This window comes from Aotus nancymaae, unplaced genomic scaffold (genome assembly GCF_030222135.1).
Source record: "Aotus nancymaae isolate 86718 unplaced genomic scaffold, 86718_ANA_hifiasm-v0.15.2.pri h1tg000017l, whole genome shotgun sequence".
Taxonomy (NCBI): Eukaryota; Metazoa; Chordata; class Mammalia; order Primates; family Aotidae; genus Aotus; species Aotus nancymaae.
The window spans coordinates 12,423,893-12,441,086 of NW_026988429.1; the positions used below are offsets into that span (position 1 = coordinate 12,423,893).

Sequence of the window (17,194 nt, forward strand, 5' to 3'; positions counted from 1 at the left end):
GAGATACTCCCTAAATGGATTTGTTTTTAGGCAGATAAGAATATGAATTTAAGAAGGCAACCTGTTAATAGGTGTGTGAGGATTGTATTCTGTGTATCTCACTTCTTGTTTCACATTGAATGTTTTAAAAATGAATTTGAAATTCAGTATCTATTCACCATGACCTAAGAGTATACAGAGGAAGCAGTTAGAAATGACCAGTTGAGGGTAAGAAGGTATTTAATTGGGAAGTCGAGCACATACCGGCAGGTCTTAAACCAAGTATTGGCTCATTAACTTGAAATTGTAAATATTGTGAAATTCTCCGTAATATATGCTGTAATTTTACTCATTATTTCCCCTGTTGTTAGACATAGGGATTTTAGACTAAACATATTTTGCTCTTCATCACAGTTCCAGATTCTTCAATTTGATTTGTCTAATGGAACAAATTGATGTCACCTTGAAGTGGTATGAGGACCTGATACCTTCAGTAAGATGGTTCATTACTTGTTATTGATCATTGTAGATGGATTTGTGGGTTTCTGCAGATTAATGCTTTAAAAATGTGTTTCTCTTAATCAGGTCTTCTTTCCCCACTCCCAAACGTTGATAGATCTTCTCCAAGCATTGGATGTAGCCAATCGGCTGGAAGTGATTCCTCAAATTTGGAAAGGTTAGTTTCACTTTTGATGTGTCCAGGCACATCTCACCTCAGTGTCCTCTATTTTGATTAATGAATGTGCTGACATTACCGTTAGGGATGAAAACTTCCATTCTGAACTGAGTGTGTTAGTTGAGATCTACTTCAAGGTCACATGCTCATGTTGCATGTTGGCTATCAGGAGAAAACTGTGTTGAAAATGACTTAAGTCAGTCCCTTCATGACATAGGAATGAGCTGAGTCTTGTGCACTGGTTGTGTGACATGACCCAAAGGAAATAAGTACTAATGAAACGGCAGACCCTAAATCCGAATAAAGGTCTTTGACCCAAAAGTCTATGCAGTTCCTCTGTGCCAGTGTTGCATCACTTTGCTAACCACAGTCATTGATTATGTTTCCAATAACCATGACCATCATAGGTGTGTGTGCTGCTCTGTCTTATGTGTATAAATTGGCTGCAAAATGAAATAGATACTCTATATCTTCCACCAAGTGACAAGTCAGGAGGCTCTAGTCCTGCCCTCCTGCTTCACAAGACTGCTCTAATGAGTAATAAAAGTACATCAAAAATTCCCAAGTGCTATAAAACAGCATCTTACCACATGGAGCTGGTGGCCGCTCCCATGTAGTGCACGTGCTGTGATTAATACTTCACTGGAACAAGGCCTAGGCATTGGCTTTTACGTTTATCCTACTGTGAATCCTGCTGGGTTTCTGGAATCCTGGGATAAGCCTAGAATAAAAGCAACTTGGCCAGGTACAGTGGCTCACGCCAGTAATCCCAACACTTTGGGAGACCAAGGCGGGTGGATCACGAGGTCAGGAGTTCAAGACCAGTTTGGCCAACATAGTGAAACCCCGTTTTCTACTAAAAATACAAAAAATTAGCTGAGTGTGTTGTTATGTGCCTGTAATCCCAGTCACTCAGATGGCTGAGGCAAGAGAATCACGTGAACCTGGAAGGCAGAGGTTGCAGTGAACTGAGATCGCGCCATTGTACTCCAGCCTGAGGGACAGTGCAAGACTCCGTCTCAAAAAAAAAAAAAAAAAAAAAAAAGGTTGACAGTAAACAAGAGAGTGTTGGTTTTACATAACAATGATCACTCCTTGTTTCCTTTCTTGTTTCAAGATAGTAAAGAATATGGTCACACTTTCCGCAATGACCTGAGAGAAGAGATCCTGATACTCATGGCAAGGGATAAGCACCCACCAGAGGTAAGCCTGAAACTCACCAGCTGGTATATCCTCCCATAATGAGGTCTTTTAAAGACCAGCTTCCCTGGTTTCATCTGCCATTTTGGAGAGTTCTGCCACCCAAACCCATATTTGAGTGATGATGCATCTAAACATATCTTGCCCTAGCAGAATACTGTTCTTAAAGTTACCCTCTTTACTGTAGTCCAAAGCAAGCAACGTGAAATTAAGTTCTGTCTTCAGCTTGCTTTTTAAAAAATATCCATCTATAGAGGAAATGCATAGCTGAATTTGAAAGGTATGGCTAATCAGAATATTTATTCAGGACAACAGCGTCCTTTTTTTATTAAATTATTTGTGTGCTATACACATAACATTCAAATGGTAAAATGCATTGCTCAAATTTTAAGGGTCCTGTGGTAGTCTCCTGAACTGAAATTCTCATAAAATCAGTTAGGCAGTTCTGCTGACTCCTAAAGCTTCTTAGCTTCAGGTAGCTTTTGCTGACTGTGCTGCTGATATCAAATCTACATATGAAAGCCAACCTGACAAACAGCCTGCTCTGGATTGGCCAGCCGTCTCTCTCAACTGTATAGCTGTCCTCTTTTTAAGGGCTGGGAGAACCCAGGAAGCTTGGTGAGTACAGTACCACAAGTATACACTTTGAAGCATTTGTATTTGGCTCTAAACATTGACCCATGCTGGTAGAGGTTCTCTCATTTGGCCGTATAACATATATTTGATGGGAACATGCAAATACCAACCAAAAAGCGAACTTTTGCTTGCAACGTGCATGATGTATTTGAGAGAAGGCCTGGTTTTCTCAAACCATAGGCTGAGAATTATCTTTCCCTTTCTGCTTTCTGTGTCTATGGACAAGTAAGTCCCTTAATCTCATCACTGCACTTAAATGGACCAAAGATCAAAGAAACGTAGTTTTGAAAGTGTTCTGGTCATTTGGGTTGTGGAAGTATTTTCAGATGCTTCTGCCATCCCACTCTCCAGCTTAAAATGTGGGCTGCGTACTTAGACTTCTGGAAGCTGGCATTACACACATTAACTAAACCTGGCGTTGACCACAACCCATTCTTGGTTGGTGCCACTGTGTTCTGGTTATGTTTTTATCAGCACTTCATTCACATACTAATTTTTAGTGTTTGTGAATGGGAACCTTACGCATACTCATTTTTCCAAAAATAAAGGGATCTGTTGTAGGGGTAGTGACAGATGGTTTTCCTGTATGTTGTGTTGTATATAAATGTGTTCCCAGAGTCATAAGTGGGGGTGCTTATGCATGGCTCCTTGTACAAGAAAGTAACTTTATTTGAACATCTGATTGTCAGCTATCTCCAGGAAAAGATAATGAAGGCTTGTCTTTGAGGTGTGGCTCACACACATGCCTCTCTAGCAACTATGCTGCTAGTGACAGACATTTGATGTTTGCATTTGGTTGTTAGCTCAGGCAGTTTGGCACACAAACTGCCTTAATATGACCAGGCTGTGATGATTGGCGCAGGGGTACGGACCTCAGCTGATTCATGGGAGCTGAGTGTATGTGTTTCTCCTTTGTCCTGCATGTGGCAGGCTGATGGGGAGCACTTACATGAGACTGTTGCCTCAATCTGAGCCTGCTCTTCATAACAGAATTCTAAGACAGACTGAACCCATGCGGTATTTTAAGAGAGGGAAACAGCGTGGTTCTGTTCCATGCCTCTTTTCCAGCTGTGCACAGGATGAATTCTTCTACAAGAGGACAAATACAGTTTGAGTATCCCTTTTCCAAAATGCTTGAGACCAGAAATGTATGGGATTTTTAGATTTTGGAGCGTTTTTGGATTAGGTATATTCAACCTATATCAGCAAGTATCAACATTGGCAGTATATCAGGTTTATGTGAAAAAATTGCAGTGTCGATATATGTCGCTTGGGGAGTTGAAGCACCTGAGGTGATTCTCATGTACAGACAGGGTTGGGAGCTAGTAGAGCCCACAGATGTGTGTCTTCGGGAGCTTACAGTACAGTTAAGAAAAGGACATTTAGTCTCTAAATTCAGAGGGAAGACAGCTATAGTCGTCTGATTGCCTTTTCTAATAGTATTCATAATCTCTCTCCTATCTTGAGCAGGAAAATGTTGGGGCTTTTCAGGAAGCATAATAAGATCCCTAGGTAAGTTGAAATTAACCAGCCCTCCTTGGGTACAGCCTGGAAGTAGTCACATTTGGAATTTCTTCACCAGCCTTAGCCACATTTGGGTACTCTTCTATTAGGCAAGCATGCCATCAACTCCCTATCATCCAAGGCATCCTGAGGCAAGCAGTTTTTGTATCTGTGCTCATGGATCACAGTACGTTGGGGCTAGATTGAATAGATCATCATGAAGTCATACTGAATGAATGTTGATAATCCCTGTCCCTTTAAAGTTAGACTTAACCCCACTGGAAACAAATAAAAATAAATGTTAGACTTTATGTAATCGTGTCTCTGGAAGTACTATTGGGAATTCTGTTACTGAACTTACATTGGATCTTGCCTATAAGTATTTTACCGAAGGGATTGGAGAAAGTTCACACTTTGCCTTTCTTTTACAGAAATGAGTTGCTGAATGAGTTTATGGACAGTGCCAAAGTGTCTAACAGCCCTTCCCAGGCCATTACGGTGGTAGAGCTGGCAAGTGCCTTCAGCTTACCTATTTGTGAGGGCCTCACCCAGAGAGTAATGACTGACTTTGCAATCAACCAGGAACAAAAGTAAGTGGGTCCTGTATCTTCACCATGAAGGAAAGTTTGTAAAATGGAGCAGACCTTTCATCCTTCTGCCCATTCAGAATGTTCATAGCTTTCTATCCCATATTTCCTTGCAAAAAGCCAGAATGTATTAATTTAATGATTTCATTTGTTATGCAAGTCAGGAAAGCCTATAGATTTGACTGTTAGAACCTTTTTTGTTCCCAATATAGTTTAATGCAGCTTCAGGGTCCCTTTTTCTGATTTCAAAACTGATAGGATACAGGTGAGTGTCAGAGACACCAGGAACCCCAACACCCAACTGAATTACAGTGTGATCCTCTGGTTTCTTTTCTTAACAGGGAAGCCCTAGGCAAGCTAACTGCATTCACCAGTGACAATGATACTGACAGCAGCAGTGACAGTGACAGCGACAGTGACACCAGTGAAAGCAAATGAAAGTGGAGATTTAGGAGCAGCAATGGCCTCACCATAGCTACTGGAATTGCACCTGAGAACTGAGATATGCTAATATTTAACATTATTATAAAGAAGACAAGATACAGATTTGGTGAATTTGTTCCTGTGAGGTACAGTCAGTACACGACTGACTTATTTGCTACTTAATAACCATTTATTAATGCACTATTAAAGGTTTAGCATTTAAGTAGCAACATCGCCATTTTCAGACACATGGTGAGGTCCATGGCTCTTGTCATCAGGATAAGCCTGCACACCTACAGTGTCGGTGAGCTGACCTCACACTTCCATCCTCGTGTGATTGCCCTCTCCCTGCTGCTGGGCTTCTGCCTTTCTTGGCCTGATGTGATCCTGGTTCTTCATCTTAGAAAGGTGTTCATGCAGTTACATCACAGTTGGTGTTGGTTCAATAGTTTCCCAATTTCAGGATATTTTGATGTCAGAAATAATGCATCTTAGGAATGACTAAACAGGACAATGGCAGTTTAGGCTGCACAGCTGGTAAAATGACTGTAAATAAATGTTGTAATTAATGTACATGTTTGCATTTCTGTTATTTTAATATAGCTGTTGCCATAGTTTTCTAACTTGAACACCCAGAATGTGTCATGTCTCCCTCTTTTTCCACTATAGCTGGTAGCTACTAGTGGTCAAAATGAGAGCTAGTGATGACAAAAGGATGTGGAATGTCTTGACATCATTGTGTATTGTTGGTAATCAAGTTAGTAACAACTACTTCTAGCAGCTCTTACCACTATGACTTAAATGGTCCTGGAAGGCAGTAACTGGAGGGTTGCAGCATTCCTGCCTTCATGAGGGCTTCCACCACTGGCGGCTTTGCACATACCTGGCTCCCAGATTTACTTAGGTACCCTATCAGTTGTCCATATGAGCAGCTTCATCTTTATTTACCCTACCAGAGTTGACAATTACGGGATGCTGTAGTCTGCTAGTGTGTTCCCATCTGTCTGCCATCCTCTTAAGGCCAGGGCTCAGTCATACATCCTTAGAAATGAAAGGATGGTTTGTGTTTTCTCTTAGAATGTCTGGTCTTGAGGGACCCCCCTCCACCAAGAAAAAGCCAATATAGTAACTAGCTACTTAAGCATCAATGGGTAATTGCTCCATATCAAAGCGGATTTACAGGACAGAGAAGGTAAATGAGCCTTCAGTCTTGGTTTACAGCTTCCAAGGAGAACCCGGCCACCTGAAAGGTTAACTCGGTCTCTTCCTGTCTCTGGTTCATCAGCACCTGCAGATGCCCAACTCTTCTTAGCCTTACTATTCAATACAGTCCTTAGATTCATGGTATGCATCTTCCTATCCAGGTGCCAATTCTGAATCCTCATGTTTCTCTGCAGCTAGGGGTGACAGGAGAAAAATCCATCTGGGTAGATGGCCCATGAATTTGTAGTAGACTTTCAAAATGAGTGATTTGTACCTTGGTAATTAATTTTAAGTTTGTGGTACAGATACTCCAAACCCATACTCTGAGCAGTTAACTGCCTTGAACTAAGAAAAATTAAGGCCTCACAGGATGAGTCTCCATTCTCTGTAAATGTTTATTTTATAATAGTCTTAAGCCTCTACTATCAGTAAAATGTTCTTTTGGCCAGGCGTGGTGACTCACACCTGTAATCCCAGCAGTTTGGGGAGGCAGAGGTGGATCACTTAGGTCCAGGAGTTTGAGACCAGCCTGAGCAACATAGTGAGACCCTAGCTCTACAAAAAATAAAAACTTAGCCAGACTGGTGGCATGCACCTGTGTCCCAGCTAATTGGGAGGGTGAAGTCAGGGGATTGCTTGAGCCTGAGAGATGGAGGCTGCACTGAGCTGTGATCGCCCCACTGCACTCCAGCCTGGGCAACAGAGCAAGACCCTGTCTTGGAGTAACCAGTTTCAGAAGAGCAAATGGGGCCGGGTGCAGTGGCTCATGCCTATAATCCTTGCCCTTTGGGTGCCAGTGTGGATCACCTGAGCCCAGGAGTTTGAGACCAGCCTGGGTAGCTGGGCATAGTGGCATATGCCTGTAGTCCCAGCTACTCTGGAGACTGAGGTGGGAGGATTGCTTGAGCCTAGGCTAAGGCTGAGGCTGCGGTAGCCATGATTCCACCACTACGTTCCAGCCTGGATGACACAGCAACCTTTGTCTCTAAGTGGGGGAAAAAAGCAAATGGGATTAAGGAGTCCCATGGAATGGGAAGGGGAAAGGCAGTCTTAATATATGTGGAATAAACTTGCTCAGTGTTGCCTCCGTTACATTACCAATGTGTAGAAGTCAGAAACTAGACTTCTAGATTGGTTCAACATTAACATTTGAGGATTTGAGGACTGTCTTAAATTATAGCCATCAAAGTATTCAAGCAAGAGCTTGGACAGCACTCAAAGATTCTACATGTCTAGAATCAAATCTGGCACCTAGGTGCTTCTTAGTAAATGCTTAATGCCACCAACACTGCAAACCATTCATTGATTTTGAGACCTCAGTCATCTGTTTCTACAAGTGGGGCATATGACCTCTTAACTTCAAGAGAAGAGAAGCACTAAGGTAACCACAGTAAATCAGACCCTCCCCTTTCAGCAATCTCAAAGCAAAAACAAAAAAAACCCTACTTAGTTAGCTGTTATAAAAATGCTATAACAAGCACTAGGCTTAGAGGAAAAGATGTCAGATTGTACTGTCACTGGTTATGTATCCATATTCTCTAAAATAGGGTCTGCAAACTGCAGGATTTGAAATCAATTTTTGTGGGTAATAATTAGAATTTTTTTTTTTGAGATGGAGTCTTGCTCCGTTGTCCAGGCTGGACTCTGCCTCCTGGGTTCAAGCAATTCTGCCTCAGCCTCCCAAGTAGCTGGGACTACAGGTGCCCACCACCAAGCACGGCTAATTTTTATATTTTTAGTAGAGACAGGGTTTCACCATATTGGCCAGGCTGGTCTCGAACTTTGTGGTCCACCTGCCTCGGTCTCCCAAAGTGCTGGGATTATAGGTCTGAGCCACTGCACCCAGCCATGATTAGAATTTTTTAATGAAATGCATTAGAACATCTAAGCACAATGCAATTTTGTGATAGTTGAGGTGCATTTTTGCATTACAGCATACATCTGTGCATGTAGATACATGCATTAAGTGTAGCAGATCATGATGTAAATTTTCCACTGCTGGTCATGGTCAAAAAGTTTGAAAAAGCTCTCCCTTTCTCTGCCATCGTGGTGTGTGCTTTACTCCATTTCTCGCCATGTCTTCTCACAAGACTTTCAGGATTAAGCAATTCCTGGCCAAGAAACAAAAGCAAAATCTCCCCATTCCCCAGTGGATTCGGATGAAAACTGGTAATAAAATCAGGTACAACTCCAAAAGGAGACATTGGAGAAGAACCAAGCTGGGTCTATAAGAAATTACACATGCCACTTTGGGAGGCTAGGATGGGTGGATCACGAGGTCAAGAGATCGAGACCATCCTGGTCAAAATGGTGAAACCCCGTCTCTACTAAAAATACAAAATATTAGCTGGGCACAGTGGTGCGCGCCTGTAATCCCAGCTACTCAGGAGGCTGAGGCAGGAGAATTGCCTGAACCCAAGAGGCGGAGGTTGCAGTGAGCCGAGATCGTGCCATTGCACTCCAGCCTGGGTAACAAGAGTGAAACTCCGTCTCAAAAAAAAAGAAATTACACATGCGATGGCACACATATTTATGCTGTCTGAAGGTCACAATTGTGTTACCAAATCAAGCTGAAAAATGTCACCGCTATCTGGTGAAGTTTGAACAGTTTCCTCTCTGGATCTGTTATGAAGGCATTAGTTAGTACAACTCACAGTGCTTCCATTATTCATGTTAAAAAAAAAAAAAAAAAAAAGGCTTTGGTTGCTGGGTTCAGTAATAAATATGTGAGACTTTTCACTTAAAAAAAAAGTTTGAAAAATGCTGAAGATACAGCAATTGAGTCACTAGAAGCACAGACGTGTAGGGCAGGTTTTATAGAACCATTTAGATTCAACATTATGGTAGAGTGGCATTTTACCAAAAAAAAAAGGCATATTTGGTTTGGGTGCTGTAAGGCAATGTGCTAGGACATGGGATAATCAGATTACACAAAATTTAGGCAGTGAACACATCTTCAGCCTGGCCCAGGAAATAGCCTATGAAAAAATGCTGTCCAGGCCAGGCACAGTGGCTCAATGCCTGTAATCCTAGCACTTTGGGAGGCTGAGGCTGGAGGATCACTTGAGTTCAAGACGTGCCTGAGCAACATAATGAGAACCCATCTCAAAAAAAAAATGCTGTTCAGCTGTGGACTTTCAGGATTCAGGACTGCTGAGGATCAAGCCCAAGAACATTTTTCGTAGCTCTGTGATATAAGATGCTTGGAAACTAAGAATGTCCAGGAGGAGTAAAGGTCATGACAAAATTTACTCCCAGGACAATCTTAAGTTCTGCCACAAGTATCCATGGTGTCTGTTCCCCAACAGTGGCCCCATTCACAGGCTCTTGTCTTACAACCTCTGCAGAAGCCCTTCAACAAAACTAATAGACTAATGAAATCTCCTCACATGGGTAAGAGTTGCAGTGGGCAGGTGACCCTCCTCCTGGCCCCCATCCTTTGCTTCCTCAAGCTCCCTGCCAACCTCGGGGCCCATAGATACATCAATAGGAAGGAAACCAGGGAAGCATAGACCTATAGTGTACAACAGGGGTGTAGTGACTGCTGGACCTGATGAAGAGAATATGCCTGACATTTAATAAGCCTTTTTATTTCCCTTCTGTGTTAAATGATCTGTTCTGCACTGAGCCAAGCAAGTTAGTTGTTTTAAAACTGGTGGCACAACTCATTTGGGACTTGGAGGCTGCTTTTATCCAGAACCTGCTAAGAGAGCAGGGGATTTAAATTAATACAAAGGAATACAAAGGTTGTGTGCCTTAAAGACTAAAGATACATTTTAGTTTGTTACATTATTGATTTTGAAATATTAAACATGAAAGCAGAGTTTTAAAACAGGACACATGAATTTTAAAATGAACACTGTCCTACATCAATGAGTAGGGAGGCAATGAGGTAATTTCAGGCTAAAACAGAGAAAGCAAGACCGAATGATTTGGCTTTTTCTGATTTTTGCTGTGGAAATGGCAGTAGTGTGACTTTTCACTCGCAGTTTAAATGCAAGGCTGAAGTGAAGCTGACCTGCCCTAATGGCTCAGGGCTATATAACCTTAGCCCTTGGGATTCCATCTCCTGGAAGTAACACTGAGAACCCAAGAAGAGGGTCCACTGCTTTTTGCAAATGGTTACTGAGTTACATCTCAGGAAGATTTTTACAAAACACAAGGAAGGAAAATAAAGGCATAGCCAAGTAGGGACTCCTTTTCAATAGCATCTTGATTCCTAATAAGCAACTAGGGGGTGAAGGTGGGTATGTTGGCTGGTAAAGGAACTAAGATTCAGAAGCCTGTAATCGTCATTATTTTGATTGACAGGTTAAAATAAACCACTCAAGGCCAGTATTGGTGGCTCAGGCCTATAATCCCAGCACTTTGGGAGGCCAAGGTGGGCAGATCACAAGGTCAGGAATTCAAGACCAGCCTGGCCAATATAGTGAAATCCTGTCTCTACTGAAAACACAAAAAAATTAGCTGGGTATGGTGGTGGGTGCCTGTAATCCCAGCTACTCGGGAGGCTGAGGCAGGAGAATCACTTGCACCTGGGAGGTGGAGGTTGTAGTGAGCTGAGATCGCACCATTGCACCCCAGCCTGGGTGACAGTGCAAGATTCTGTCTCAAATAATAAACCACTCAGTATTGCTTACTTCTTTTATGTTCAGATAATTATATCTGAAGGAAGTTATTTTAGGGCTCAAAGATTTTCTTATAATCTATATCTTACATATCTCATACAAGTAAAATAGAAATATGACAAATAGGGAAGTTTAGCTTTACAAGTAATGTATTTTGCAATTTTGTGCCACTCCAAAGGGGAAGACTGAATTTAGAACAGTCCCATTATCTCCTAATAAAAACACAGTATCCCCCAGGTAGGTGCCCAGAGTGCCTCTGCCTTTGAGATTAAGGGCATTAATCTCAGGAACACAAAGCATGCGTTCCAATCAGAAACTAGATGTATTTTGTTAAGTAAATCCACTTAGGAGGGAACATAAGGAATATTAACATGAACGCAAGCCAAAGGCAGACTAATCTATCCCCAAATCAAAGGACAAGGCCAGTGCCATACAGACACTTGAATGCAATTATCCAAATACAAGGGCTGGAATACACCTACAGATACATAAAACAGAACCTGCCCCCTTTGGGATTGCAGATGTGTTGCTCAGATAAAAGTGCCTCCTCAATAATTTTTGTGAACACATAACCCCAACAAAAAGTTGTAATTTTGAAGGAAGCTGACAATATTTTTATGTAGAGATGGTGGTCTTCATGGAGTAAAAACTTAAAAACTAAGAATTTTTGGCCAGACGCGGTGGCTCACACCTGTAATCCCAGCACTTTGGGAGGCCAAGGCGGGTAGATCATGAGGTCAAGCGATCGAGACCATCATGGCCAACATGGTGAAAACCCATCTCTACTAAACAGAAAAATTAGCTGGGGGTCATGGCATGGACATGTAGTCCCAGCTAATTGGGAGGCTGAGGCAGGAGAATCACTTGAACCTGGGAGGCGGAGGTTGCAGTGAGCTGAGATCGTGCCACTGCACTCTAGCCTGACAACAGAGCGAGATTCTGTCTCCAAAAAAAAAAAAAAAAAGTAAGACTTTGTTAGTGTTCATGCAATATGACAATTGTACTTATCTTTTAAAAGATGAACTGAGAAAGTTCTCTGGGTTTTATAGCAAATCTACATAAAATACACAACAAAACTATTTAATCTCTTCATTAAGATTCCAGGCTCCCTGTCCCCACTTTGAAGAGATTCCCAGCCCAGGTACTAGAAAGAACTAATGTCTATTACCAGTGTTTTAGAACTGAGCTTTGACCAACATAGGGCTGCCAAATTAACTTGTGGGTTGAGACCAACATTTTAAAAAGGCACTGGAATGATATATCCCCAATTATAAATACATTGGCATTTTGGCTTGTATATTACTCTTTGAGACTGAGCAGCAGGAATCAATTCACCAAAACCTTCAAAGGCAAAAAGCAGGCTCTAGACTTCTGGTAATGCAATTCAGAGTCTGGAAACTCTGCGTACCAGAAGTTCCTACTTCTGCTTTTGTCTCCTAAGGAAATTTTCTGTACATACAACAAACTAGAAATGTACTTTTTGTTTTGTTTTGAGGCGGAGTTTCGCTCTTGTGGCCCAGGCTGGAGTGCAATGGCGTGATCTCGGCTCACCGCAACCTCCACCTCCCAGGTTCAAGTGATTCTCCTGCCTCAGCCTCCTGAGTAGCTGAGATTACAGGCATGCACCACCACATCCGGCTAATTTTGTATTTTTAGTAGAGATGCGGTTTCTCCATGTTGGCCCAGCCGGTCTCAAACTCCCGACCTCAAGTGATCTGCCCACCTCGGCCTCCCAAAGTGCTGGGATTACAGGCATGAGCCACTATGCCCAGCCAGAAATATACTTTTTAAAAAGGGAGAAGGTACTCAGTTTTCATCTTGTTGCTTTATTCAGTTTGCTCGGAGGGCAAAATCAACAGTAGTAGAGATCACAAACATTATTTTGATTGGCCTCACAAGCCTGATCAGTAAAACCTGAAAAACAGAAAATGTTACACAAGTTGCAAAGAAAGCACTCCTGGAGTTCACTGACATGATAGCAAGTGGAAATAATATAAATGCAACAGGTGTTAACATTTAGAACAGTACTTGTAAACCTGCTCCTTTCTAGACAATTCTGGGACCCTTGTTGCAAACCCTTCATCTATCACTGCTGATTTCCTTTGACATGAAATACGACTTTACGAAAATCTTCCTAGACCTTACTCTGGCTGCACTTGCGTGGTTCCTATTCCTACGGCGCTGGCATATGCTGTCAGGATTTCCACTATCTGCTTAGTTTCTAGGGTCATTCGGGCTTCCTTCAGCCAGTCCTGCGCCACTCGTCTGGATTCCCCCTTCAGCTGATTGACAAACTTTGCTGCTAGTTCCAGATCACCATGCTCAATGCAGTAGGAGGCATATGACAGTAATTTAAATGTGTTTACATCCTCAGGGCAGAGCTCCGGGGGCGGCTTCAGTTGCTGAGGTGGGAATAGGAGCAGGGACTGCAGGTAGGAGAGGAAGTACTGGTACAAGCTATTCCTGGTTTCATCAATCATTGCTACCCTTCGGGCCAGTTTTTGAACAGCATAGAAACGGGCTCTAAGGGTCTCTTCACTGTACACCCCACGGGTCAGGGACTCTGGAGGGATAGCTGCGGTTAAAGCTTGGGTAAATTCATTATCAGAACAGTTGGCTTTGATGGCCTCAACTGCACTACCCAGTGGGACAGTAGGCGTTTCTGCAGATGAGGTCTTCATGCTGTACTTTAATGCCTCCACTGAAAGCCAGAGTTGGTGGGCTTTTCTGGCTTCCTCTTCAGCAACTGCATGACCTACAAAGAAAAAAAGGCAAAGGCAAACATTTTTCTCTGCATCTGATGACATATATCCAAAGAACTGATGCACATTCAACAAGCTACATCTACACATGTAGAAGATAAGGCCAGAAAGAGCTCACCCTCACCACTTATTTCTGCCATATTTTCCCAGCTGGCCTCTTCATATCAGGCAGTAAGGCATGACATGATTTGCTGGAGTGCAGTGGTGCGATCTCGGCTCACTGTAACCCATGCCTCCCAGGTACAAGTGATTCTTCTGCCTCAGCCCCCAAGTAGCTGGAACTACAGGCATGTGCCACCACACCCAGCTAATTTTTGTATTTTTAGTAGAGATGGGGTTTCACCATATTGGCCAAGCTGGTCTCGAACTCCTGATCTCATGATCCACCCGCCTAGGTCTCCCAAAGTGCTAGGATTATAGGCATGAGCCACTGCTCCCGGCCAGCATGACATGATTTTATGGGGACTTGTTTTCACTAAAGTCCTGGAGAAAACAGGTAGGATGTATGTGCACAAGCACAACTAAGTCTCCCTTCCCTCTTCCTGTGATACCCAGGACAATGCTAGGTCAAAGAGTACACAGAAGTCAATCACATCTGCATGATACCTAATCCACATATTTTTATCTTTAATAGTTGAGAAAGAAACATTATTTAAATTAGGCTAAGACTTTTGCTAAGGCTATTAGAAATTTTCTGCAAAGAAATGGGAGACTTCAGGACCAGGTACAATGGTTCAGGCCTGTAATCCCAGCACTTTAGGAGGCCAAGGTGGGTGGATCACTTGTGGTCAGGAGTTCAAGACTAGCCTGTCCAACATGGTAAAACCCCGTGTTTACTAAAAATGCAAAACCTAGCCAGGTGTGGTGGCGTGCACTACTTGAACCTGGGAGGCAGGGGCTGCAGTGAGTTGAGATCACACCACTGCACTCCAGCCTAGGTGACAGAGGAAGACTCTGTCTCAAAAAAAAAAAAAAAAAAAAAGGGGGGGTCGGGGGAGAGACTTCAAATGAACTTAACAGACTACTGGATCTTGAAATTTCATGAGTATTGAGTTTATTTTTATTGTTATGTGACAAAAAAAAAAAGATTCTATAACAGCCTTTAAAAAACCATTTTATTAATACCCTCATCGTCAGGACATTTCTACTGAAATGTTGCACATGGAGGCCTCTGCATACATACTGTCCATTTGGTAGGTAGATGTGGCAAATCACCATGTCCAGATAACCCACCAAGCCTGTGGAAGGCAAGCATGGGACCATACTGACCCCTAGCCCTTACCTCCAGGCACATGAGACAAAGCCAAAGGGAGTTGGGTAAATAGCCTTGTAAATGGTGATTTTGTGTCTGTCATACAAAGTATAAAATTTCTAGTTATACAGATTTTGCCATTACTTTTAATGGCAATAACTGCAAGTAAGTAGAGTGACTAGTATTTTTATGTTCTGATGTCAATATATGTATCCCATTATCCTTCTAAAATTATTTTAATAAATTACACCAAGGAAAATTATCTGTGAGATAACATAGCATATGCTCACTCTGAACAGCCTGCTCGATTCCTCTGAGTCTGGCATAGGCAGTGTTTATATCCAGAGTAAAGTTGTCAACTTGCTCTTGACTGAGACGACGAAACTGTAATTCTTGTTCAGAGAGTTGCTCAGATAGGTTCTGAAATAAAACACAAATAGTTGCAGAAAAAAGTGATACTCAATGCATGTCATGTAACTATTAATCTTCCAACAACTACTTGATGAAACAAAGAGAGCCTTATAGTTGTCATGAAACTCCTACATTACATGTAAACAAAGTTTCAAAATGTCTTGACTCATATTTGATATATATAATTCTGTACAAATCTACTGATGGAACTTATATTAGAGGAAGCATACCAAGAGAAGAGAGAAGGCTGTTAAAGACAAAAACAAATTGTCAACTTTATTTTATTTTAGAGACAGAATCTCGCTCTGTCAACTAGGCTGGAGCGCAGTGGCATGACCTCAGCTCTACAACCTCCACCTCCCAGATTCAAATGATTCTCATGCCTCAGCCTCCGGAGCAACTGGGATTACAGGCATGTGCCACCATGCCCAGCTAATCTTGTATTTTTAATAGAGTTGGGGTTTTGCCATGTTTGTCAGGCTGGCTGAACTCAGCCTCAAGCAATCCACCCACCTTGGCTTTGGCCTCCCAAATTGCCAGGATTATATGTGTGAGCCACTATGCACAGCCACAAATTGTCAACTTTAGAAAGTAAATTAGCTGTACTGCAAACCTAAACATAACTAATTAGATAAAATTATATTCCAATATCTTTTAAGAGCTTACACATTAATTTTTCTCAAAAAAAAAATCCATCAAATAGAATTTAAAATATCTTTTCATATTGACATACATTTCGATTCTCTGGAAGATTTTACTTAAGTAAACCTCAATATGTTCTTGAAAGACAAAGTAACAAGTTAATATTATTGTAAATGATTTCTTGAATAGCAACTATGATTAAAGGTATCCTGATAATTTGCTGGGATTTCAAAACTCAACTTCTCTTGGAAGTTACCTCAGTTATAAAAATTTAAGCGCTATCATATCATCTATAGATACTGTACCATCTATGGTATGTCAAATATTACTGTCTGCATTCCTGAAATCCCCTTTACCAACTCTCCTTAAAGCTCTGAAGATTCCAGATGACTAGAATATATATATTAGAAACACATCTGATCATGAACACACAGGTACACCATTAATGTAAAAATAAGCAATTCCGTAGACATACAAAAGCCCCACTCCACAAGGCTAGAATTGGATATCGTTCCCCATGCTTTGACATCCTCAGAGTACATTAAAAAGAAAGGAGAGTCTGTTAATCCTGTTGGGAAGAGGGGTGTGGCTGAAGGGAGTCCAGGCTTTAGCACAGGTCCTCACCTGCTCAAATTCATACTTCAGTTCTTGTTCTTGTACTCTAAGGACATCTCGCAAGTGATCAGTGTGGGCAGCTGCCTGTCGGCGAAGCTGGGTTCTCATTTCATTCTCCATGGCATCTCTGACTTCCTCTATCTGTGAAACCAAAAAACAATTATTAGTTTCCAATTCTCCACATACACTTTTAGGAAAACAGAAAGACCACTATCAACTATGACAACAGCAGCTTCCATATCCCAAACCCTCTAATGTGCCAGGCATGTGGACACTTCTTATATTAAACAGAAAGCTGAATACTGGAGGGTGACTCAAACAAGATCACACAGCTGTGGCAAAAAACAGATTCCAAGGTCTCTCTCTCTCTCACCCCCAAACTTGTGTTTTTTTTCCACATCACCAGGCTGCCTCTCATATAAAACACTGTCATTTCCTGAATCACATGCTCCTTTGAGAAAGAACTAAATCTAGAATGTGAAGAAAAGTAACTATACGGTTGGGATCAAGCGTAGCTTTACTACAACCATCTGTGTGACCTTGGGGAAATGATTTATCTTCTCAAATCTCCACTTTCTCATTTGTGAGTAATAATGCCTACTTTGAAGAATCATTAAGAAAATTAGTAAGTATCTGGTAGTTATTGAACATAGTTTCTTCTAAACAAAGAAAACTGC

General features: G+C 41.8%; 3 protein-coding genes and 1 non-coding gene across 12 annotated transcripts in view; 3 read left to right on the forward strand and 1 right to left on the reverse strand.

Annotated features, from left to right (window-relative positions):
- PTCD3 (pentatricopeptide repeat domain 3) overlaps positions 1-5,364 on the forward strand; it is a 31,268-nt gene extending 25,904 nt beyond the window's left edge. For both annotated transcript variants that reach the window (XM_012472932.2, XM_012472933.2), the window contains 7 exons: positions 394-472; positions 565-655; positions 1,773-1,858; positions 2,325-2,473; positions 3,962-4,003; positions 4,426-4,584; positions 4,923-5,364. In XM_012472932.2, coding sequence (XP_012328355.2) covers positions 394-472; positions 565-655; positions 1,773-1,858; positions 2,325-2,473; positions 3,962-4,003; positions 4,426-4,584; positions 4,923-5,019 — 703 coding nt within the window. In that variant the 3' untranslated portion in view covers positions 5,020-5,364. The remainder of the gene's footprint in view (positions 1-393; positions 473-564; positions 656-1,772; positions 1,859-2,324; positions 2,474-3,961; positions 4,004-4,425; positions 4,585-4,922) is intronic.
- LOC135275661 (small nucleolar RNA SNORD94) lies at positions 3,332-3,468 on the forward strand. The gene has a single exon (XR_010343265.1). It is a non-coding gene; the product is annotated as a small nucleolar RNA SNORD94 (small nucleolar RNA).
- A 2,750-nt stretch (positions 5,365-8,114) lies between the features above and the next one.
- LOC105731248 (large ribosomal subunit protein eL39-like) lies at positions 8,115-8,564 on the forward strand. The gene has a single exon (XM_064377963.1). It carries the CDS (start codon positions 8,283-8,285, stop codon positions 8,436-8,438), a length of 156 nt encoding a protein of 51 aa, XP_064234033.1. The 5' UTR covers positions 8,115-8,282; the 3' UTR covers positions 8,439-8,564.
- A 4,077-nt stretch (positions 8,565-12,641) lies between these two features.
- The window catches only part of IMMT (inner membrane mitochondrial protein), a 54,262-nt gene continuing 49,709 nt past the window's right edge, over positions 12,642-17,194 (reverse strand). For all 8 annotated transcript variants that reach the window (XM_021672628.2, XM_012472928.3, XM_012472930.3 and 5 more), the window contains 3 exons: positions 16,527-16,658; positions 15,140-15,269; positions 12,642-13,590 (listed from right to left, as the gene is read on the reverse strand). In XM_021672628.2, the coding sequence (XP_021528303.2) occupies positions 12,977-13,590; positions 15,140-15,269; positions 16,527-16,658 (876 nt within the window). In that variant the 3' untranslated portion in view covers positions 12,642-12,976. The remainder of the gene's footprint in view (positions 13,591-15,139; positions 15,270-16,526; positions 16,659-17,194) is intronic.

What these genes read in the sequence shown, in the direction of transcription:
- LOC105731248 (XM_064377963.1), top strand. Translation starts at nt 8,283, where the DNA reads ATGTCTTCTCACAAGACTTTCAGGATTAAGCAATTCCTGGCCAAGAAA.